The 26369-nt window shown below is 37.1% G+C and overlaps 1 protein-coding gene across 16 annotated transcripts in view; it reads right to left on the reverse strand.

Moving 5' to 3' along the window:
• The window catches only part of LOC5566335 (titin), a 446003-nt gene that overhangs the window by 161908 nt on the left and 257726 nt on the right, over window positions 1-26369 (reverse strand). For 11 of the 16 annotated variants that reach the window (XM_021841039.1, XM_021841049.1, XM_021841034.1 and 8 more), the window contains exons 9-10: window positions 2228-2392; window positions 1392-2150 (exon numbers count right to left, since the gene is read on the reverse strand). In XM_021841039.1, coding sequence (XP_021696731.1) covers window positions 1392-2150; window positions 2228-2392 — 924 coding nt within the window. Of the gene's footprint in view, window positions 1-1391; window positions 2151-2227; window positions 2393-21165; window positions 21517-26369 lie in introns of all 16 variants that reach the window. The other 5 variants (XM_021841045.1, XM_021841042.1, XM_021841043.1 and 2 more) reach the window with 1 other exon arrangement.

The following is a 26369-nucleotide window of genomic DNA, read 5'->3' on the forward strand; positions in this document are numbered from 1 at the left end:
GATCACGTATGGAACTTCTTGCTTGAATAAACGTTTTATTTACGCAGATCAACTAAGATCAATACTTTAAATAACATTTAGCAGTAACTTTTTGGAAAAAAATATTGATTTGACTAAATCATACAACAAGACACAGTCTGTCTGTCCGTTTGTGCCATCGTTCTGAGCCCCGGATACAACCGTAGATTTGCAGCAAAATTGGAACCGCGGTTGCAATCGAGGTACAAATGCACCGGTTTTCGAATCGGCGTTTGAACCGATGTTCACTTTACACATGTTTGGGTTTAGGTTCAGGTTCGAGCGTTTCGGTTTGCACACGTGAACAGAGTACAAGGAGAGTACGAAACCGCCTGAACCAACGTGTTCTAGGTGAATTGACAGCGTGGGTTACCTATGGACATCATACATACCCTTTCTGACTCGTAAACTTTTGTCCACATTTTATTTAATTTCTATCAACCATAGAGTTTGGCATTCACTGTTATACATTTTATCCATTCCAATGACATTTCCGGGATCAACGCAATCAGTCAGCAGTCAATAAAATCAAATCCATTTACGACCCTAGATGAAAATACCCCTTTCAATTCACAAATAGGCAGCCAGCATCACGCCATACGGAAAAGAGAAATAAACATTTTCCACTCGACAGCTGATTTGCCACAGTAAATGACGCCAAAGAAGTTCTGACGAAGTAAGTTTTGCACCCTCGCTCGATCGTTAAACACGACGCCCGCGTTAGCTGATTTGTGACGCCAGCTTTCCCCGGATATTTTTGCGCTAGTGGGTTCATATTACGCCACCATAAATCTCGACAGCCTTTGAAGTGTTCGCAAAAGTTTTAACCTTGAACCATCAGTTTGGGGGTTAGGAGTTGAATGGCGGATGGGAAATTTGCATTTCACTTTTGCATTGCTCGTTTACATTAGACCTGTGCGCCGAAAGGTATCTTGTCGCCCGTCATCAATAATGGCTCAATGAATGGAAAATATTTGACACTAATTGAAGAAAGATGGAATTCTTATGGAACTTTCTAGAAAAATACATAGTGAAATGCAATCTTGGATAAATTCTTGGTATCAGTTTATCTTCCAGTTGTCAGTTGTAAAATTAAATCGAAATCCAAGATTCTCAGGCACGAATTTCAATAATTTGACTCATTCTAGATGAAATTCGTAATATTATGCTTGTAGGTATATTGCTGCTAAATAAAATTTAGCGCTTGAATTATTATTAGGCATGAAAATGAGAAATCGGCGGCTTGTTACTGATCGGCGTATGACGTGTCGTCGATCCCACATCCAACGTTGGCGTGGAGAATAATGTATCGCCGGTGACGGCGCAGAAGTCTAGTTGGCATTCATTGAAGAGCATTTGTTTGTGCTACTCACCTTCAAGCTCCTCTCGAACTCATCGAGCGCAGCCAGATTACGACGCGCCCCGTCGGCGTTTTCCCCGTACTGTCCCCGACCACGGTTCACCTGATCCAGCTTATCCCTTATCTCCCCCCGAACTTCATTCAAGCTGCGATCGAAGCCAATCACCGCGTGTTGCTTTCTCAACTCCGAGTTCTCCGACTCGGTCTGCGTCTCAAAGTACGTCCGCAGATTCTCCAACAGTGTGATGATCTTGTCCGTGTCCTGCTCCTTTGCTCCCGGAGGTTCCTGCACTTTGATCCGCTCGATGATCTGCTCACTTTGCTTGAGCAGATTCCGGAAGTACTCCATGGTGTTCTGTTTGAACTGTTCGTAGCTGTTGGTGATCGATTCGACGCTATCCGGACCGGAAATGGGCTGCTTGTTGGCGAAATAGTCCTTGATGTTGTCCCGACAGGTCAACACGGACCTCAAAAACCGATCGATAACGGACGCGAGTTCGTGGAAATCGGCCGCGATCGTGTGCAGTTTGGTTTTGATCGAGTTCAAACTGTTCTTTACTTGAATCACTTTGTCATTGGCATCGGAACCGTCCGCGGCCAGCTGATCGATCGTTTCGAACCGTTTGGTTAGCTCATTCTCGGCCGATCGGATGTCCGATTGGATCTGATTGAGCTTGGTCGCGATAAATGCACTCAGATCGGCCGGGTTGTCCGAAGCGGTGTTGAAGATCGGGTAGAGTTGCTCCTCCAGTTTGGAAGCTGCTGCGAGAGTCTGTAATGGGACGAAAACAAAGAGGAAGAACGTTACATCAGGCTCCTGGAGATCCTTAGTGTTGATCTTGATCGTACCTCCATGTTGGCGGCCATGATGTCGTTCAGCGTGGCGTCCGATCTCTGCTGGGCGTTCCAGCGTTCCCACTCATCGGTGGCGGTCAACTGGCGCGCGTTTAACTCGGTGAGCGTCCGATCGACGCACTGGGCTGCGCGCGCTTTTAGCAAGTACGGATCGGCGACCTGTTGACCGAAATAGAACAAGAAGCAGAAAACGGTTTTCGTTAGAACCCACAGGGCGTGATGGTGTTTGTTGTTGTTGTTGTTGTTACGGATATTATTTGCATCCACCATTAAACAGCTGCCCTGACTGGGGACGGCGAGGGCCCGTAGGGTAGCAGCACCGGTTTTGGTCATGGTACTAATTATACCCATAGAGGGTTAGCACTAGGGTGCCCCAGAAAACATACAATGTTCGAAAACCCATGGTGCCCAAGAATGATGATGTGCTTATTTTAAGTTTTTTGTAAGAACATCTTTAGGAAGGCATCAGTTTATAAAAAAATTGTAATGTTTGATTTTTTTTTCAAAACCTACTTTTTTACAGTGCTTGATCGATTTTGGCACTGTACGTTTTTGGCTCGGTTTGATTTTGGCAACACGAAACCGTTCGAGTTGAGTAACATACCGTTTGATATAGGTAACATTCATTTTGACACCGTGCCAAAATCTTATAGTTTTCCAAAATGTGTCCTATTTTGGCAATTTTTATTTACAAATTAATCAAAACTGAGGTTGTAAAATAACTTTGCCATTCGATTCACAATTTGTGTTAGAAAAATGCACCATTAAAAAACCATTCGTTTCTGGCAACAGGCAATATTTGAAAATGTTGCCAAACTCGAACGGATACTGCAATATTTTTTTCTATTTTTCTTTGCGCATTATTAAGCATCCTTGAGAGCTGGCCTCTCGTAAGCTGGCCAAAACCGGTGCTTCTACCCTATTGTTTTTTTCCGACGGTTTGTGTTTTGATTGTGTGGCCGACGGTTTGGGCAACTTCCTACGCCTGGGTGCAGCTGTTGGGATGCTGCGATGAATGGGACTGTTGTGTGAGAGGGGCTGTATTTTGAGCTGGTGGTGATGAGAACGCGCCCGCGAAATCTTCGACGGTATTTACATACTGTTTGAAATGACATCCAATTTTTTAGGTGCTACGGGAAATACAGAGGGTTGAATGATTTAAGACAATTTTGCAGTACCTACATAATTAAAATAATGCTGCAAAAAAGAAGATACAAAAACATACCAAATGACGAACCACTAATTCTAAGTGAATACTATTAAAAAAACATATGGAAGCTTATAAATTGGCGCTTATATTGAGCTGTTCTGTAATCCAATTCGCATGGTTATTTAATTAATTAACTCATTACGCATGGTAAAGATGGATAAATTATGGGTGAAATTATGAAAAAAATCCACGCGCTCGACTAGGAATCGAACCCAGAACTCTTGTATGCTAGACTAAGCTACCCAGCCAATTTTTCATAATTTTACCCATGAGCGGTTCCACAGAAAATGAAGACTTTATTCCCAAATTTCATTTTTATATTTTTTGATTTGGATGAAATTTTGCACATGCTTTCTTTATGCCCAAAAATGCCTATTTGCATCATCGGTTTGCCATTTTGACTCTAGCCTTACTTTTGAGAAGGGCCTAAGAAAAAATTCCTTAATAATTTAAAAAAAATATATAACATAGAAACGGTTTGTCCGATCAGTTTGGTGTCTTTTGTTATGATTTTCTTTAAAGAGGTGAATTTTTAAAAATGGTCATAATAAACTTTTTAAATGTTTTTCAACTAGATTTTATGAAAGTACGCAAAATTTACAACTAAAACGGTTTACGGGAAAATCAGGCTAACTTTTACCGTTTTAAAGATACAGCGATTTTAATACAAAATTATGATATAATTTTCAATTTTCGGTCATTTTCGAATGTTTTTCGAGGCTCATAAGCCTAGAAATTTGTTCATTGTCTGAAAGAGCAGATAATTTTTGATTAAAATGTTTGAAAAAATATTGATTTGGTAATTTTTTAAGGTATGAGGCGAAATAAAAAGTGTGCCCTGTAAAAATGATTTATTTATTTATTTTAACGAAACACAACTTCAACATTCAACATTGTGATATTTTGATATGAAATTATCAAGAAAATATGGAACGAAATGTTAAAAGTTAAAAAATTAACAAAATAACGAATATAAAGCAATCAATACGTGAAATGCATTTACCGTTTTGATTCATATTACGGACACTTAAGGACTCAGGGAAATATAATCCAGCATAGAGCATTCAAAATTAATCCTTCTGTATGATTCCTTAGCGCTATCGAGCGTCGGAAGCCCTTTACTTTCGAACGGTGGGTGGAGAATACGCTTCAGCAACTTCATAAATTTAAAATAAATCAAAATGTGTGGCCTTTTCATGATTCTTATTCCGGACGCTTCCTCACTTTTGCCTCATATTCCGGACACTTTGAATCGAATTCCGGACAGCTCATGATAATCATTAATGGAACAGTCAAATCATCAATCGAAATCGTTGAACCACCAAAGAGACATCTAAGGTAGTTGGGCATTATAAATTTTCAAAGATATTTATGGAAAAAGTTTACTAAAACGAGCCTTGAAAATGAGAACTTTTGAACAGCAAAAATTGAAACATTTCGCGTGAAATGTTTCCCATACAAAGTAGAGTGTCCGGAATTTGAAGCTGTCCGTAATATGAATCAAAACGGTACATCGATTTAAGATAATGAAATATTTCCATTCGAAAACAAAAGCTTTGTGAGTAGAGGAGTAACGTGCCCAGTTGTCTCACACAACTATACCTGATGTTTTCTCAAAGTACAGCACGTTGGTTTATTTTTGTGGTCGGACAGAAACCTACCTAATAGTTGATTCAAGTACCCATGTTGGTATAAAAAAGAGCTGATGCAGCAAAGACACAAGCAAGTGATAATCAAGTGAAAAGTAAAAGATAGCTTAGAACAATGAAGTATAAAATGAACACCGTCAACAAAGGTTGTGTAAATGTGTTTTCAAAAAAGTGTTCAAAAAGTTACCGAAATCTCATGGAAAGTAATATTGCCAAATTAGTTGAACTAGGATTTGCAGATGAAAATCAGTTTAATAAACAATTTAAAATTTGCGATTCGTGTCGTTTACAATTGGCCAAAAGAACAGCATTATCAAGCAGTGATGACTTATCAAGTAGTGAAGAGGAAGATGTTTGCATGGAAGTGAAAACAATAGAAGCATCAGCATCAGCAACTTCCATGCAGTCAACGGATTCCAATATCAATATTCCTAGTCAGGAGACATTGGAAGCAACGTCAGCAACTTCAATAGAATCAACGAACTCCAACTTGAATGTTTCTAGTAAGGAGACATTAGAAGCAACGTCAGCAACATCGATTGAGACAACGGATTCCAACGTCCCTGAATACATCCAAAAAGTGAATATCGATATTTTCAATGAGTCAATATCAAGTATACTCGTAGCGCCGTTCGAAAAAACAAAAATTAGTTCTACTAAATATGTCACGAAAAAATATCACGAGATAGTCAACAGCATTAGACAAAACATCTTTGCGCTAAATAAGAAAGCTAAATTGGATGAAAATAGAACTGGCGAATTCTATGAAATAATTGAGCAGCTCAAAGAAAAGTTTACAAGTGAAGGGACGACAAGGGCAGGGCAATTCCAACTCTTAACTGTCTAAATTTAATTTTAAAATCGCTGTATCTCGGAAACGGTAGCAATTAGCAAAATTTTCTTATATTTCTTTTTTGTTGCAAATTTTGCGTACTTTCATGAAATCGGGTCGAAAAGCATTCAAAAAGTTTATTTAGACCATATTAAAAAATCAACCTTTTTTTTAAATCATAACTTTTTTGTCCATGATTTCTCCATCTTTACCCACTGTGCGAAAGACTCCATTTTTTGTCTACTTTAAAATATAAAAAAATAAGTAAATAAAAAAAAACGATTTTTGAAAAAATGGATTTTTAATCTTTATTTTCGAAATAAAAAAAAATTACAACATTTTTTTTACAGTGTGCATTTTTTCCAGATAGTTCCAACAATAACCTTAAACTTTGCGGAAGACACCAAACCGATCAGACAAATAGTTTCTGAGTTTTAATTTTTTGAAAATTGTTAAGGCTTTTTTTCTTAGGCCCTTCTTAAAAGTAACGCTAGGGTAAAAATGGCGAACCGATGATGCAAATAGGCATTTTTGGGTATAAAGAAAGCATATGCCAAATTTATATAATTTAATATGAAAGCTTACTTTTTAATTAAATGGAGTGAAATGATGAAATGAGTTCTAACACCCTCCATATTTCCAAATATGACCAATTCCATGTCAAATCGGTTGATAACAAAACACGACCATCTTAGATTTGCGGTGAATTTTGCACATGTTTTCGTTATGGTAGAATAAATGTTGGGCCTTCCTTAGCCGAGTGGTTAGAGTCCGCGGCTACAAAGCAAAGCCATGCTGAAGGTGTCTGGGTTCGAATCCCAGTCGGTCTACGATCTTTTCGTAATGGAAATTTCCTTGACTGCCCTGGGTATAGAGTATCATCGTCCTACCACACGATATACGAATGCGAAAATGGTAACTGTGGCAAAGAAAGCTCTCAGTTAATAACTGTGTAAGTACTCATAAGAACACTACGCTGAGTAGCCGGCTATGTCCCAGTGGGGAAGTTAATGCCAAAAAGAAGAAGAAGAAGAATACATGTTTTCAATGGACATCGATCAATTTGACTCAACTTTTGAAAATGGCCTATGAGTTTTTGCGTGCAATTATTTAAAAAATTGCCGCTCCAAAACTGTTCATTTAAGAGAAAAATGTTCTATGGAGAATTTGCAGGAAACAGCTTAGAAAAAAAGGCTACAAAACTTCATTTTAAAATTACATATACCGTCAAACGGGACTTCTTTTGACATTATTTCCACATTCTTCAACTTTGAGGATTTGAAACTTACAGAATTTTGGATAGATATTGATAATTCTTGCATATAATTAAGTTGTATATGCACGTAACAAATATGCAAAATATGAGGCAAATCCATCTAGAAATAACAAAAATGCTTGAATAGCGAAAAAAGTGTGTCCTTCAAGACAAAAAAGGGGCTACTTTGGACATTTTCACGATTTGATAATGAAATGTTTTTTTCCTATAAATTTTAAACTGATTCTGTAGATTATGGTCCATTGTGATGTTATTGAACGTTTTTCATTGATACACATAATTTAGAAAATGCTATTCACTATTTTTAGTTTGCGGTATGAAACTTAAACTTTCAATCTCCTCTTAAATGGAACTATCAGTTAAGAATGCTTGATTTTTAAGTTGACATAAACGAACGATGTAACTACTAGGTACTGCTATGATAAATGAGCTATGTACTAAAACTGTCTTTTCTATTCTTACTGTTATATGACCAATAAATAGAAGGATCACATTAATACTTGTAACTAAAATGTAATTTTCATCAACAACGCAATCTATGAAGTAAAGTTTTGCATGGTCGTAAAAAAGTATAAGTTTGCTTTTGTAATATGGTTTTAGCTTCTTAGCAGTTTAGAGCTGGCTTAAGAGTAGTTTATTTTAGGAATTGAAGGATGCAATTGTTTTGTACTGCAAATTCATGTAAAATATGACGGACAATATTTTTTAGAGATGATTTTGTGAACTTGTCATTGATACGTATTGATACATGTGTGTTTCATGTCTATTCACTATCCCAAATATTTATTTCAATTTTTTTATGTTGTAAAATATACAAACCAAAACAAAGACATTTGATCAATTATTTTAATAAAACAACAATTTTAAGCAAAACAAACCACAAAGTTTTTATGAAACTTGGCCATTTGATAGTTTTGTGATGCTCCCAATAACTTTCCACGACATGGGAAAAATTCCAACAATGTTTGCATAGCCAATGTTTTATACCTTGAGAATATTTATTCTGACTTTCTTGAAATATTTTCTAGTTTATCTTGTTATTGTTGATATTGTTCCTGAAACAAATAATGCCTAGTGGTAGAGCATATATTGGGTAATAAAAGTGCTGAAGACACAAAATTGCTCAGATTAATATTTACGCTGCAAATAAATACCAAAGCTGAGTGTCCAAAGTAGCCCCGTCCGACGGTATACACCATTTTTTAAATTTTTGAAATTTTCACTCCAGAATCTTCAAAGGAAACAGATTAGTTTGATGAAAAAAAAAAAATATAAATTAAATAATTACCATTTTCATTAGTTATTCATGATTTTCCATTATGGACAATTGGTTTTCGAGAGTATATTTCATATTTCCCTCTACTGCCTTATTGATGGTAACGGTCTGTCTATATAAATAAAAATTGAGGGGGAAGTCAAGGAAATATCCATTGCGAAAAGATCCTGGACCGACCGGGAATCGAACCCAGATACCTACAGCATGGCTTTGCTTTGTAGTCGTGAACTCTGACCACTCGGCTAAGGAAGGCCTCTCATGATAATTAATATGAAGCAGAATAATTTCAATATGCTTATTTTATAATCGAAACGTGTTTATTTTAAGAAACACCAATATTTTGAAAATCGACCAAGAGTTGTTTTAAGAAAAATTTCATGAAGAAGATTTAAGAAAAATGTGTAATTTCAAATTTAAGTTTAAAATTTTTCATGAGAAAAATAACTTTTTCAGTGTATATTTTTTTCATGTCGTTCAAACGATTCACTATGACTTCTCCATAGAACTTTTTTTTACAAAAAATCAAAAGTTTCGGAGCTACAAATTTTCAATTCATCATCGACGCCGCTAACAGTGGCTTTAAAACGATACACAGCTTTAAAAACTAGTCCGCGCACAGCAAAGTCCGATGTGACAGTTTTTTCAGGAGTGTTCATTAAGTAGGTTATGGAAAAATAACATTTTTCAACCACCTCTCCCCTATGTTACACTTTTTATATGTTTTATATGGAACCATCAAACTGTTCGTACACGCAGCGAACTGGACTATCGAAATTCATATATATATTGCCTTATTGAAGATGGAACGCTTTTTATTGTTTTAACACGATGCCAAGGTTGACAAAACTGGTGTTACCAACAAAAATATTTATTTTGAAGCCTTGGAGCGCGCCTGGGAAGAACTAGTTCCACACCACCTACAAAACCTGGTGAAGAGCATGCCAAAGCGCCTCCAGCAAGTCCTTAAGGCCAAAGGAGGCCACATTAACTATTAAATTGCTTTTTATTTTTCTTAAATCATCTTTTCTGGGGCCAAGAAGCAAGTGGGCACTTTTTTTTGTCACTATTTTTTTTCTCAATACAAATTGATTTTCTTATTTTTGAGTAAATTTTTTTTTTATCAAAATTTCGTAAGTGCAACTTTAAAAGAATATCAATAATAAAATATCAAAAAAAGATTTAAGTGTGTTAACTTTAATTTGAACCAAACCAATGACAGAAATTCGAAAACTGGTAAGGTGGGAACTTTATTTTGCTTATCAGTGTACCTGCCAATTTAATGATTAGTTGTATCAAATGATAGAATACGCAAATCAACTGCTTAAATACAAGTAATTGTATTTGTTTGTTGAGCTCAGAATATTTATGAGATAATGAACTAAAATCGGGCTTCTTTCAAACATATCACCAAAAATCATCCAAGATTCTAAGTATTAGCAAAAAAAAAAAAAATTCTAGGCTCCTCTGAAAATACATCAGAGAATTCATGGCAGAATGTTAGTCAAAAACACAATGCTAGATTCCTTAGGAATAAAATGAGAATTCTTATAACTACTCGTCGAAGAATCCTAATAATTCCGTTTTCTAAGAAGATCTTTACATATTCTTTTGGGCATTTCTTAAGGCATAGACTCGAGCAGGAATTGCTACTAGAGCTCTTATTCAAAGTGTTCAATGACGTGTTGATATTCTCTAAAAAAACACAATTGGTTCCTGATAATAGACAGTATCTGCTGAATAATCCCTATATTTATTTTATGATGTCTTTGGCGAATTTCTGAAAAAAGTCTGTGAAGTAGTTCATGTTCTGTTGATGTTTCTGGAAAACTCATGAAATAACTCCTAAGCACCTTTGATGCAATACGGACCAGCGTATTATAACAGAGTATGCTACTAAGTAAGCACGATTTTTTCTAACAAAATGAGTTATAAAATTTGAGCAGGTTAGTAGTTAAAATAACCAAAAATTGTAACAACATTTCTTTTCATTGAACAAGATTGTAACAAAGTGTGTTATAATTCAAACAAAGTTATAAGTCAATGTGTTCCATGAAACAGGGTGATTTATAGTTAAATTATAACAAATTCTGTTGATCATCCTAGCTGAATTATATCAGAGATCGTATTTCAAAATAAATAAAACTTATGCAGAAATGTGTTTTTCCGTCCAAAATAGTGTACCTCAATTTAGCATCCCAAAGAATAGAGACACGGAAAAAAGGTTAATTGTATTGAATGAACGATATTTAAGTGTACTAGACGCAGTTTAAAGTATATTTGGCAATTCACGTATGCTTTCCAATCGAGGAAAATCTGATGCACATGTATTATCAAACGCTCTCTGATGCATCATAACAAATATTTCAATGATTAAAAAAAAATCAAACCAATTTTGTTGTTATACCATTTTTTCCAATCTTGCATCAAACTCAAAGAGCTTTTAACAAAAATGAAACAAAATTTGTTGTTTATAACAAATTTTGATATGATGATTGATATAATTGATTTGTTTTTTGTTGTAATCCATTGGTCGGGATATCTTGAGGATTTCCTTCCTTAATAATTACTCTCTGCAGAAATTCTCTGAGAAAACCTCAAAAAGTGATATTTTCAAAATTTTGGGAAAGGAATTACGCTTTTGACCATTGATTAACCCGTGAACGTCCAGCGTCCTCAAGTGAGGACAGTGATGAACGCAAATAACTTGAAAACGACACAAAATATAATGGTATTATGTTTGGATAACTTGTTCATAGAACTGATGCCTTCCACTCAGTGGAAATCATATTTCGTAATTCACTCACCAGGTTGCGCTACAGTATGATCAAATGTGTCTTAACATCTGCACAACCCTCTGAAAAAGTCGGAAGTCCAACTTTCTACAATATATATCTCTGCTATTTTCGAAGCGATTTCAAAAATTATTGCAGCAATGGAACCGAGCATCATTCAAGACACATATTCAAGATCAACGTCTATTTGAATAGGTTCTAAATAAATGCGTCTACCCGAATAAAATTAGCAATAGACACTTCCTAGCATTTTGGAAAATACATTTAACAATGGCTCCATCCCATTACCCCGAACGCCATTACCCCGAACGCCATTACCCCGAACGCCACTACCCTGAAAGGGTCACTACCCCGAAAGCCAATAAATACCCCGAATGGGTCATTACCCCGAAGGCCACTACCCCGAATGAGCCATTACCCCGAATAATATGAGATACAGTACAGTATCTTGTTTTGCGTGCAAAAATGCGTCTCTAATGAAGGCTGGTAATTAATGGCACGCAAAATTCGTCGGTAAAATGTTCATCATATATTATCCCTTCCCGAGCAGAAGAAAATAACTACTGAATACCAAATTGAGGTATTCCATACCAGATAATTTCCAATACTACATACCTGAATGAGGTATGAATTAGCCCTGCATAAGAGGTAAAATACCTCAAATAATATCTCAAGCATATTCTACGAACACCAAACTGATAACTAGATCAGGTATTGTAATACCTCAATAATACTTGATGGATTTTCATATAAAAATGAAATTTTTCAATTGTAGCTCAATACCTCCAGCAGACCTCAATAGCTGTTAAATACCTCAATGAAGTATTTTTAATTGTTTTGAAGATTTTTTTCAATACCATTATAATACCAAAATGAGGTATTGACATCTGAACAATACCTAATTTTGGTATGATACCAAAAAATGGTATGCATAAGTTATTGGGGAGTTATTTGTTCCTCCTCGGGTTCTTTTATATGTCAGCTATTCTTTCGAAATATCTTGATGGCAACTATATTCTTCTCATTCTTTCTGAGACAGTGCCTGTTTATCAGCTCAATGGGCACCTTCGCAATTCAAGGGTTCATTCACAAATTTCATTTCGCCAACAATTGCCAATTTTAACACCTACCCACCCCCTCGTACAATTTTTTTGTATGGAAATTCTACATATTGGGAATGGGCTGTAACATTTTGAGGACAACCACCCACAAACTTTTTTGCTCCCTTCAGCGTTACGAAATTTGTGAATGGGCTTTAATAATATAAGCCTTTTATTGACTGAAAGGAATTCTAATCCATAACCATCAATATGGTGTTGCTTAACAGATGCGTAATCACTGGTATTTGGACTTGTCGTGGTGTTCATATTTCTATTTTGTTTTTGAACAAATATTTTTCTTTCTTATGAATATAGGTTGTGTCATAGCATCACGTTGTTACAGTTATCATTCACGCCATAGCTGCAAACATTTCACCAGAAATTTGCCCTTCTGTTTTAAATAGTCTGTTCTTTCACGTTTTTATTGGATAAGCTAGTCACTAATATTTCCATATAGAACAACTTTTTATAAAGGAATATATCTTGAAGACATTCACTAAAGTGATTCCTGCTATAATTCTAATCAGAAAATTTCCCTTTCTTTTATCTTCTTGTATTAAAACAGACAGGTCTCACTTGTTTGCCATCATCATTTCTTCATTATCTTGAATCAAAAAAAAAAATGTTTTGTGTTTATCTCACAGAAATTCAAATTAATGATCCCACAAATCAACAAAAGTTCTTACTGTAGCGTCAATCAGAGGCCGCCGATTTTTCTAACATGTACAAGTGTACAAGTGCGATAGCGGAACGGTCGTCTATTAGGTTGGTTTTTAGGCGGGTTCCATAGAACAACACTTGCAGCGACTATCTCAGGGTGAACTTCCATTACCATCGTTTACGAAACAAAATCTTTAAGAAGATCTTAATCTTAATGCCCGACACCTATAAAAATGAGTAAAGGAAGTGGCTACCGACGTCCAATAAGAGACTTTACTACATCCTAATTTTGTACATATTATAGCTATCCTTCTCATAATAAATTCACCATTCTTTTCGAAATAGGCTGTTCTTCAGAGCATTGCAACGTGGCTGTGTGAATCTTCCCAAAATTAGAGGACAAAACTTAGTGGGTAAAAATTATTTGCTGAACAACTAGCTGTTTTTTTTATTTTCTAATATTTGAAAAATACATTTTTGAGCCAAACTCGTGAAATACTCAAAAGGAATCGTACAATTATCTCTCCACTCTCTAACTAGAATTTGTCTCAAAATGTTATCCATTCGGGGTAATGGCATTCGGGGTAGTGACCCATTCGGGGTAGTGGCGTTCGGGGTAATGACCCATTCGGGGTAATGGCTTTCGGGGTAATGGCGTTCGGGGTAGTGGCATTCGGGGTAGTGGCGTTCGGGGTAGTGTCATAGAATCTTAACAATAAAACGAAATTCAAAGAGATGACATGAAGTTTTTTTGACATGAAAGTTATTGTAGAAGTGCAGTGAAATCGTTTTAGCAGAAATTGAGTTTTTGGTTACTGTCAAAATAAATTTTACTAAAAAAATAATAATAAATACTCTGTATTTCAAAATGTTTGCTTAAAAAACAAAATTCAAAGCAGTGACATGTGATTTTAATAACATCAACTTGATTAGAGTAGTCCAATGAACATTTTTGAGTGTAAATAAAAATTATTAATTATACTCAAAATTTGTTTCACTCTAAAAACTACGAAACACTTTAGGGGCTGTCCATTAACCACGTGAACAGTTTTTTTTTGGATTACAGACCACCCCCCTCCCTCACCGTGGTCATTTGTCCAGACAAAAATTTTAAACTTTGGATGAACCGTGGTCTTTGGCCTAGCAGGCTTGGTTCCAGTGGAAGTGTAAATGTAACAAAAATGAAGAAGAATGGTATATACAAATATACAGCAATGACAAAATGTTGGTTTTAATATTAGCTTATAGCTCACTCGATATCGATTTATGACTGTATTCAGTGATAGTAAACGCTTGCATTGCTTTGATTTGGTATTGGTTGGTGTTTGAATCATGGAAAATGTTTTTTGCGCCACAAAGAGTTACGTTATAAAGAGGTTACGTTATATCGAGGTATGTAGGTATTGTAGAAGAAACCATCTTTGTTTTGAAATATTTGCTAGTTAATTCATAATGAAGCGACAATATTCAAGTTTTTCGACATAAATTTCATTCTAGAAATCTAGAAAATATGTTCGAGCAGAATATGAATATTGGAAAACACCCAAAATGTATTTTACCTTAGAACTACATAAAACCATTTTTTAAACTGCTTGCCTGTAAATCAAAATTCATGGAAATTACATGTATTTTCTTCGAAAATGCATTGTTTGTAGAAGTCTAGTCAACGCGTCAGTGCAAAAATAAAGTTTCTTGTTAAGACCTATTTTTTAACCTGAAGAGCTTTTAAATACTCAAGGTTTTTTAGTCTATAAATCAAAATGCAAAGCAATGGTGTTTTTTTTACAATAATTTTCCTTTAGATGTCTAAGGAACATGTTTGAGCAAGAATTGAATTTTAGATAACACTCAAAATTAATTTTAATTTTAAGTAAATGAAATACTAAATTTAGTACAGTACCTAATTCCACTAGAGTTTGTATCATTTGACAGATACGCTAAATTTTGCATCATAGGCAAACAATGTTAAAAAATAATTTTTCATAGTTTTTCGAGGTACTTTGACTAAAACAAATTTTGAGTGACATCAACATTTTTTACTTCAACACATACGTGTGAAATGAGTTTCCGGAACTTATTTTCTCCGAAGAAACCATAATTTACCAAATAAAATCGCTAGATTTATGCCACAATTCCGTACCAAACAACACTAAGAAGAAAATTTTGTTGAAAAAATTTTTTGGGTATGCTTTTCTTAAAATACATTTTAAACGTATATTGTTCTTGGAAAATGTATAATTCCATTGCTGCAAAAATTGAAAATCGCTTAGAAAACGACGGAGCATTGTCAAAGTCGGACTTTTAACTTTTTCTGGATCCTTTGTTGTAAGCGTAAGCTTTCTCCCCTGTGGTAGTAAAAAGTTGAACGTTTCCAACCGAAAATATTTTTTACAACGCTTACTGTTTCTAAAGGAGCAACTTGCATTAATTTTGTCTTAATAAAATTCAAAATTGACTTTATAGTGCTTTCAGATATCGACGAAACACTTTTAGGATTTTTTTCGGGTTCTCACCAAAGACTTGAATTTTTTTGCTGAAACTGTGTTTATTTTATGGGAACCTAACTATTAATAATAATTTCGGGACTTAAGCACAATTGTGGGATACCTTGGGCGTTAAGGTGAAGATGCATCGAAGCCAAACCTCAAATTTTCAAAAGCACAAATCTGGAGAACAAAAAAGCCGTGCAAGCTGAAAACTTAATCGATTGGTCACCACCAGGTTGTGACCAATCGATTAAGTTTTCAGCTCAAACCGCTGTCTGGTTCTCCAGATTTGTGCTCTAGAAAAGTTGAGGTTTGGTTTCGATGCAAATTCAACTTAACGGGTTAAAACAAGAAGATTTACTTTGTTCGTTCATTATTTCGGCAGATTAGTGCATTTGAAATCGTGAGTAGAGCCACAAGTCCATTGTGCCAGCCATGTCCGGATGCCGACATGCGTCACCTTAAGTAAATAAACATTAAATTGGTGGATAAGAAATCTCAAGCCCTCCTTCCTCCATTAAGCCTTAAGTTATTCATAAACGGCTCCTAACGTGGTTATTAGTGTTTGACATGAACGAGCTCGAATGTATCCTGAATATTAATGACTAAACGTAACGTTACTGTGACAGCATGTCACGTTCATTTATGATAGTCAAAGTAGCTTCGAGGCCGAATGATCAGTGCCATCAACCATTAGGCTATATCGATCCGAGGAGTCTTGGTACGATTCCCACTGCATCCCGAGAAAATTTTCGTAAGGAATGTGTCACTGAGCGAGTAGTGTGTTTCTTCAAAAGAGCAAATCTTTAGCCATCCACTGGAAGCATTAACAAGATGGCGTCTTTTTTTATTGATAACGAGTAGCATAATAAGACAGTGCACGTGTCTCAAAGATCAAATTCACAAAATAATTGCTACAATTCGTCCAGATTTAATAGCACACTGATTTAATTGATGTTTAAATTATGATGTATGACATTTTCTGCTACATCAATTCACCGAGCATGCGTACAATGACTTAATGTTTTGCAGGAGATATAGCTTGACTGGGTTGTAAAATGGTGAGCCGACTACCAGGAAGGAGCGTCCAACATAGCTCTGGTCCTCGCAAGTCCCTACCTCACGCTTCCTTGGGTCTAACGATGACAAAGACCGCCAGCTAAGAGTTGCGTACCTAGCTGGTAGTGCAACCTGAGCACTGTTGTCCTTCTGACATCAGCTAGAGTGAGGGGGTGCGTCCCGAGCGTCTGTTCACCAGGAGGTGCGGCTAAAACAGCGTCTGTTCTGGTATCCAGCGGCTTAGTATGAAATGTTGTATCACGTCAACAAACCTAAGGTGGCAGCCCCATCAACGTGATGTAGGTAGCGCAACCCCGGTAAGGTAGCATACCGAATTTCTCACGTACCACGAAAAATGGAGAAAGAAGAAATAACGAACGATATTTTCGGCAACCGACCTGGTAACGAAATAAGGACTATGAATGGAAACTTGGTACCTGGAATGTCAGGACGTTAAATGAACCCGGACGAGCGAGCCTCTTGGCTCGTGAACTGCAGTAGATTGGAGTGGGCGTGGCCGCCATTCAAGAAGTGCGGTGGCGTAGATCTGGAGAACGTGAATTCCGGGCGGTTGATCCCATCGCCAACACTACGTTCAAATATAACATCTACCACAGCGGCGGCGATAAGGCAGAACATGGAGTCGGTTTCATAGTGATCGGGAAGCAGATGAAAGGCGTTATGAAGTGGAAACTGATTAGCGAGAGAGAGTGCCCAAAACACGACGTGAAAATCGTTATCGGAGATGCGAACGCGCAGGTCGGAAGAGAGGACTTTTTCCGTCCGATCATCGGTAAGGAGAGTTTTCACTCCGTTACCATTGACAACGGCCTACGACTAGTGACTTTCGCTGCTGCCAGGGGGATGGCCATCTGCAGCACCTAATCTGCACGCAAGGATATTCGGAAGCACACCTGGAGGCATCCAAATGGTGATACAGTTAACTCTCCCTAACTCGATATTCCGTATCTCGATATCGAGTTAGAGAACCATAGTAAAAGTTGGTATTCATGGCTACCTCGATGGTCCCTTGGATCGCAGTTACACTTGTTTTGTGTTCTGTAACTCGACACCTCCCTAACTCGATAGTCCCTTCAATATCGAGTAAGGGAGAGATGACTGTATTTGCAACCAGATAGACCATATTCTGGTGGATGGCCGACATTTCTCAGATGTCATCGATGTTAGGAGTTTCAGGGGTCCTAATATTGACTCGGATCACTACCTCGTTGTCAGTAAAATTCGAGCGCGGTTGTCAACTGTAGCGAATTCAAGACCTCTTCTGCTTCTCAGCAGACGGTGTTACAGCTGAATACCACCAAAAGCTGGACGAGCGGATAAGTGAGGTCAATGTGAGCAAAAACCTCAACAATCTATGTGATGCAATCCATGGAGTGGTGAGTGAAACAGCGCGAGAAGTGATAGGTACTGCTCGAAGACGCCCCAGAAGTGGATGGTTCGACGAGGAGTGCCAGAGGGTGACGGATGAGAAGAACGTGGCCAGACGTCGGATGTTAGTGTCTGGTACCAGGCTGAACAGAGAGCGGTACAGGTAAGCAAGATCAGCCGAAAAGCGAATCCATCGCAGGAAGAAAAAAGACTTTGATGAGAATGTGATAGCCGAGGCGCAAAACTGTATGGAACAGAACGATATGCGACGATTCTATGAAACTGTCAATGGCGTGCGGAGAAAGTCAGCGCCGTCTCCCGTCATGTGCTACGACCGTGAAGGTAATTTGCTGACAGATAAAACGATGGTGGCTGCCAGGTGGAAAGAGCACTTCGAAACGTTACTGAATGGAGGGAACGATAGAGCATCGGAGAACAGAATGAACATCGACAACGACGGTCAAGCTGTGGAGCCTCCATCTCTAGATAAGGTTAAGAAGGCGATTAAAGAGCTAAAGAACAACAAGGCTCTCGGCCGAACTTCTCAAGCACGGTAGTGAGCAGCTGCAAAGAATAATTCACCATATACTACTAAGGATATGGGAGGAAGAAGAACTGCCTGCTAGCTTGATGGATGGCCTCATTTGCCCTCTCTTCAAAAAAGGGCATAGATTAAAGTGCGCCAATTACCGTGGAATAACACTCCTCAATTCGGCGTACAAAATATGTCAAGTATTCTGTTCAACAGATTGAGACCGCTTGAAGAGTCCTTCGTCAAGCTGGTTTTCGTGAGGACCGATCGACGTCGGATCAAATGTTTACCCTGCGACAGATCCTCGATAAATTCCGGGAGTACAACTTGCAGACTCATCATCTGTTCATTGATTTCAAGGCGGCGTACGATTCAGTTAAAGAAACGAGTTGTGGGAAATAATGATGGAACATGGCTTTCCGACGAAGCTGATTAGACTGATTCGTGCAACGTTGGAAGGATCGAAATCAAGTATACGTGTTGCGGATGAGATTTCCACATCCTTCGTAACTTTAGACGGATTGAAGCAGGGCGATGCACTTTCAAACCTATTGTTCAACATAACGTTAGAAGGAGCAATAAGGAGAAGTTGCGTGCATAGGAATGGCACTTTTATCACACGTTCGTATATGCTCCTTGGTTTTGCGGACGATATCGACATGATCGGGATTGATCGCCGAGCCGTGGAAGAGGCATACATGCCTTTTAAAAGGGAGACAAATGTCAAAAATCCTTGTTGGCGAATGACACAGGCCTCTCCGCCAAAGGACGAAGTCTGCGTGTCGTATGTAGTCGATTGCAAAAAAGTTTGGATATTTTTTCTTCATACTTGCAAAAATGGAAGATTTCTCCTAATACTTCCAAAACTTAACTAATAATATTTCCACATAAACCAAAAGCTCTTTATTTAAACCTTCAAGTAGACATGTTGTCACGATGAGAGGGGTTCCAATAAATTGGTCAGATGAAGTTAAGTATCTAGGGCTCATACTAGATAAGAATTTAACTTTCAAAAATCACATTGAGGGCATTCAAGCCAAATGTAACAAATATGTGAAATGTCTCTATCCCCTTATTAATAGAAAATCAAAACTTTGTCTTAAGAACAATCTTTTGATATTCAAACAAATTTTCAGGCCAGCCATGCTGTATGCTGTACCAATATGGACTGGCTGTTGTAATACCAGGAAGAAAGCTCTGCAGAGAATTCAAAATAAAATTTTGAAAATGATTCTGAAGCTTCCTCCCTGGTATAGCATCAATGAGTTACATAGAAAATCAAATGTTGAAAAATTGGAACAAATGTCAAATAAAATTATAAATATTTAATTTCAGGCAAAATTCGTTACAATCTTCTATTGCAACGATCAATGTGTTATATATTTAGGTTAAGTAAATTGGAAACATGTTCGTTTTTTATAAGCAGGTGAAATCAACTCACCTGTAAAAAATCTGAACTGCTTCGGCAAATGAAATGTAATATGTTGTTAAAAAAATGGTAATAAAATCTTAAATTTGTTTTACCAAATTAGGATGATAGTGTTGTCTAATAACACAGAACACCTAGATATAAGAAATGAATGTAATGTTTGGAGTGATACTAATAAAGAAATTACAAAACAAAAACAGTGAGTTCATTCCACTCAATTCGGTGGGTTCGTACGTTAACCTAAATTTGAGTTAATGAAGTAGAAGTTGTTTTAATTTGCAGCCATGCAAAAATTACTTACTGGCTAAGTTCTTTTCACTCAAATGGCAGATCAAATACCTCAATTTCCAGCACTATGCCACTTACTCAAATTTGAGGTAACACACTAAGGTTCGGTTTTTGGGTCGTTTTGCTGTTCGCTTTTTGACAACAATAGAAGGAACGAAAGAAATAGGGAGAGAAAAATAACTCAAAATTAAGTTCAAAAATACTCAAATATGGGTTTTTTGTTTTCTCCGTATAGGGGAAACATCTCTGTCAAAACAGCGTGAAATATTTTCAAGAACATTCAATTCACCAGCACCAAGTGATTGTATATAAAAAATTAAATTGAATGGTCAATCGTATATTCGAAAACCATTGCACCATTGTTAAACGATATTTAATTGCCAACACGTGAGATTGGTTCAACAGAAACAAGCAGTTATTGCACACAGGTCCATTGAACCATGTTAGATGATCCGCCTGTAACACGATCCTAACGGTATACAAACAAATAAGCGCCTGTCCACTTCTTGGGCCCTATCCAACATTTCAATTCGTTTAAAATATTAATGCATGTACTAGAGCACTGCTGTACCCAACATAAGGTTCGTTTTGCTTCCCCTCTACCGCAGAGTTAGTTCAGTGTGTACCCAAACCATGCCCGGTCGCCAAAGGGTTTAAATAGATGCAGTTGGTTGGCTGTTTCTCTTAAGTAGATCGTTCCGTGTTTTGTCTGGCAGTCACGTATAGATTCTCATGGTCTTTCAAAAGTGATTTATGCATAACCCGTCCGTTGGGTGTCACTTTTGGCTACAGTTGGGACAATGCATCTCAAATATGAATGCTAGCATTTGAAATTCAATTGAGCATTCTGCTGTGTCTTCTTAGTATGTTCGATGAACCACATTCAAAAAAATCTGTTACACATTCCTCCGTCAAATTTTCTTTATTCGTCACCTCCCAACCACCCCCTCCTACCTTCTCCAGCTCGTCGATGCACTGTTCGCCGATCGTCTTCAACTGACCCAACTGTGCCCTAATATTGTCCAGGGCCGCTTGCAGCAGGGGCCTATCCTGCTCGGCACTGCGGAACGCCGTCCTCTGGATGTCGAACGACTCGAACAGATTGCGCAACGTTTCCGCCTCCTGGTGGAAGCGGATGTACAGTTTGAGCATATCCACCCGTACGATGACGAAGTTTTTCAGCTCGATCCACTTCTGCCGGATGACGTCGATCTTGTGCTGGACGTCGTCCCGCTGCCCATCTTCCAGATATTCCAGACTGGGGGTCAACCGGACCAGCAGGTTGTTTATTGCGTTTCCTTTGATCTGCCAATGGAGGAAAAAAAAAAGATTGGATGCCAGATGAGAAATGTGTTTTGGTCGGGATTTTCAGCGGCGTGTTGAAAGATTTTTATGAAAGGCGTTATGAATGGAGATCATTTAACATTCTCTGGTGTCGGATGTGAGCAAATTCAAGGATAAGGCGGAGTTAAGGCAATTGAAGATTTTCTAATTTTATGTTCAAATTAAGAACATGGTTACTTTTGATAGCTCATGTATGTTGGTATGAGGACTAATTTCGGTCTTGATTTGAATACAAGGCTTATAAGTATTAAATAATCCTCCGACTTAAATGTTTTCAGTAAATCTACATGGTTTTATGATTAGATTAGAAAAACATAGAACTATCAGAGAAAATTTAGTTTGAAGTGTTGAGCATTTGAATTTGTCTGGTACGAAGAGTGCCAGGAGATTTTGGAGAAAAATGCAGCATTGACTCAAATGATGTACACTGTAGCTTAAATTTACGAACTAGATTGGGGTTTGTAAATTGAATTGGTTCATAAATTGAATCAGTTTGTAAAACGGAGATGTATGGTTCGTAAAGGTTTTGGAGGAGAAGGATGCAGCGCGGGCTGCCATGCTGCAGCAAGGAACAAAAAGCGCCGCCTGGAAGAAGAGGAATGTTAAGAAATGGAACAGCTGCATCGTTCACAAGAAACGTGAAAGTTCTACGAGAAGCTTAACGCATCCCGAAAAGGCTTCGTGCCACGAGCCGAAATGTGTAGGGATAAGGATTAAGGATTAATAAGGATTAATTGGTGAGCTCGTTCCATGCTTTTATTTTAAATCTGTAACATATGTAATCGCTAATCGTTACAATGGTGGGACATATATATGATTTTTCAACAAACTATGAATGGTCGTCACTGTGAGTGTTGGCAGAAACTCTTATTTATATTTTTTGTATGTTTCACGTATTTTTTTTTTTCGAAAGGCCACTTTTTTACCTTTATCTCTGTAATTTAAAAAAATTGAATGGTTCTACACTATATGTGTAGACTTGTTAAAGGTTCACTTTATTCAACAAACTTTGAATGGTTCGCGACTGTAAGTGTCGGCATAAGAATGTTTTATGACGATACAGCAAACCGAGTTTTTTTTTCTTTTCGTAGGAGTTAAATATGACAACACATGTTTTCGTCCTGACAGTTGGTCGGCGTTAAGTCAGAGTGGACCAAGTGATATTTTTTCTTTTTTCGAGAAAAATGGGCTTAAAGTCTAAAGCTTTCTATTTTTCTAACTCGTGAAAAAAAATGGTTAAATATTTCTACACATCTTTGTATTACTTTCAAGCAATATAATTTGAAGTGATAATCACGAAAAAAATATAATCCAAAGCTCTAATATAACGATTTTTTGATGGACTATATGTACTTGGTCCACTCTGACTGAACTTTAGAACACCGTTAAGTGAGTTGGTTCACTCTGACTGAACAATTTCTTGGGAAATAACAATCATTTAATAATTACTTGGTCAAACTGGGTGCATATCTCTAAGATAAACAGATCATCGAAACCAGTATTTTTAATTCTTCAATAATCCATATCGTCAATCCCGAAATCAATAGCATTACGATAGCTTGAAAATTAAGGTTTTGCAGGGTCAGGCCAGAAACATTCAAATATGCGTTCTTTTAGAGTGGACCAAGTGAAAATCTTGAGTACCGACCAAAATATAGAGTAAAGTGGGGCAAAAGTTCGAGGGGGCAAATGTTTATTTTTAGGATTTCTAGCTTAGAGCTAGAGAGAGATAGCTAGAGATTTTCACTCCAAATATCATGAAAATCGATTGGGATTTGGAAAAGTTATGGCTATTTGTTGTTTTTCGACGTGAATATTGTAATTTTTGATCAAAATTTCGTTGCATGGAACCAAATGAAGATAAAATCTTTTTCAATATTCTATGTAAGGGCGTTCCTAGGCCTATCATAAGAATGCTTTGAGGTGTTTTTGCATAAATGCTTGGAAACAATTTTTGACCCATAATGGGGCAAAAGATCGACCAATGTATAAATTCACGGAAAAATTTGCAAATTGATTGAAATCCACATATTATTTTCAAATTTATCCAAATTTGCCTTACCGTACGAAACATGTCACCAAAATTTTACATTTATACTTAGTTTTGCAAAAAAAAACTGCTATTTTTGAGTATATTACAATACTGCCCATAAAAGCATAACTATCCCATATGGATTTTCGAACCAACACCTTTTTTCTTCGCAATATCCATGTTTTAATATGTGTTTTACTATGCACATAAAAATTTACACAATTTGTTTGAAAATGTTGTTGAAAAATATGAACTTGGTGCAGTCCCATATTGAAAAATAAAGGCATAACAGTCTCTATATGAACTTTCAACCGAAAAAGCAACTGGGAAACATAAATTGTGTTCAAGTTTATACATTTTGATGATCAATAGAAGTAAAATGAGTTACTTGTGAGGTTGTGCTGAATGAATATGGCAAGTAGAAATGTACTAGAAAATCATGAACGTTTGTATGAGAAGTCAAACTTCAAACTTTAAACGATGTTTTCTCAATGCCTACTTTTTCAATATGGGACAGTTTTGCCTTTATGGGCAGAATAAACCCTGTTTTAGGCAATTTTTTGATAAAAACTTAGAGTGAATTTTTCGGCAAACATAAGTTTACGGCTAGTATAAAGTATGCCTGTCATAAAAGTATCGATATTTTGCGTTTTGGCGAACTTTTGCCCCACACTAGATTCGAACTCTTGCCCCACCGGTCGGGCAAAAATTCGCTTAAGACAATCAATTTTAAAACCGTTATAACTAAAAATGGGTAAATATTTTGACACAAGTTTGTTCAGCAAAATTATAGCCAATATGTTGAAGATTCACTGTATGGTATTTGTTTTGTTTCAACTGCTATCATTTTCCTGGAATCTTTGATTTTATTACTAAGATCGAGCTTTTGCCCCACCTTACTCTACTGGTCAAATAAGCGGATTCTAGGACAATCCTTACATACACCATAGAACTACCATAAACTTCTATCGGACTCTGAAATTGACTCAAAAAATGCAATAATCAATCAGTTTATTGCTTTTCAACACTTGGTTCGCCTTGTCTGCACAGAAATGGTTGCAATTTCTGACCACCCATCACTATACAATAAATGGTCAAAAACCAAAATCAAATGCATCGAATCAAGTAAAGTTTATGAATTCATATAGGAGGATGAATAGAAAAATCGTTCGATGTCGAAAAATCCTACAAATCTCTTGAAATGTTTATAATTTCCTCGTGTTCCTCAGCCCGCTGATCATTTTTGCTGTTATGGTAGTAAGCACTTGGTCCACTCTGACTACATACTTTTATCGATTTTTATTGATCATCGAAAGTAAATTTATTACATTGCATTCGCAGTTTACGAGATTTATCAAATCTGATCAGAGTGAAATGGAGGCAAGGTAATTTCGCATCAAATGAAAGAATAATCCCGTTTTCCCAAGTTTTGTACTTGGTCCCCTCTGACTTAACGCCGACCAGTTGTAGTAATGATACGTTTAGCTATTTGTTCAACAAACTTTGAATAGTTCGTCACTTCAAGTGTCGACATATTTTTTCATACTTGGAAATTTTTAATATCAATTGAAAATATTATGTTTATAAGCATGTTTATTTCTCACGATAATTGTTCATTATGGTCTAATCATTTATCAAAGTCGAGCCTCTCCTGCCAGCGACCCACAATCATCCTGGTTCTGTGTGTGAAGTTCGAGGAGGGGTCTTCCAAACTCCAAATGCAGGCAAGTATTCATCTGATATTAGCAATTCGCTTCCTGAATTTCCCAACATTCGTAGTTTTTTATCGTGTGGCAAAAGTCATTCAACACCGATCCCTGCATTCATTATTTATCGAAATGTTCGAGGGCTGAGAACAAAACTGGATGACTATTACACCGCCGTGAACAGCTCTTCGTACGATGTCCTTGTACTCACTGAAACGTAGCTAGACGATGTTATCGAATTTCGGATGCTATTCGACGAAAACTATACGCCGTATTGTTGCAACCAAAATTCATAAATTGGCAACAAAAAGCGATCCGGTGGAGTGGTTATTACTGTTCTCAGCAAATTCCCTTCGTCAGTAATCCCAGTGTCAGAACTGTCCACAGAGCATATTTGGATCTTTGTATTTCCCCCTTGTCCATGGATCGCATCACTGACCAAAGGTGACTCCCAGATCTTTTCCTCCGTCACCAATAAACAAACTTCTCGTAGTGATTGTGGAGATGCAGAGGTATTTTCGGTCTCTAGAAGCAACAATCATTACACCCTAACATCCCTTCCCCATCTCAAATGACAGTAATGACTTGGCCGGTGCCGTTAGGCTGATACAAATATTAATTATCTTTTATGTCACCCCTTCCTTTTCAAAAATTCAAAAATTTTGAAGGGGAGAAAAAAAAAAGATTCATCATTTTTTTGACATCAGTTAGGTTTTTTTAATTTTCAGAGCAAAAACCAGGTAAAATAATGATTCAGATGACGATTGAAAAAAGTTTTACAACAATCGTTAAAGCTTAGCTTAGCTTAGACTGACTACACATATCAATGGTTGCTATTCCGTGATTGACCGAAGTCAGTGAAAATGCACAAAGAATCAACTAGAAGTTCGGCTGGGATTGGCCATAATCTTCTTCAGTGTGCATAATTCAGTGCCTCTATTTATACAGGGTCAATAACGGCGCCGGCCACGTCCTTGCAGTCAGGTGGGATTGGGGGAAGGAATGTTAGAGTGTAACCTTTGCTTTTTGGAGACCGTGTTTGCCTCTGCATCTCCACAAAGGTTACTGGGAGGGAT

The sequence above is a fragment of the Aedes aegypti genome, chromosome 2 (genome assembly GCF_002204515.2).
Source record: "Aedes aegypti strain LVP_AGWG chromosome 2, AaegL5.0 Primary Assembly, whole genome shotgun sequence".
NCBI lineage: Eukaryota > Metazoa > Arthropoda > Insecta > Diptera > Culicidae > Aedes > Aedes aegypti.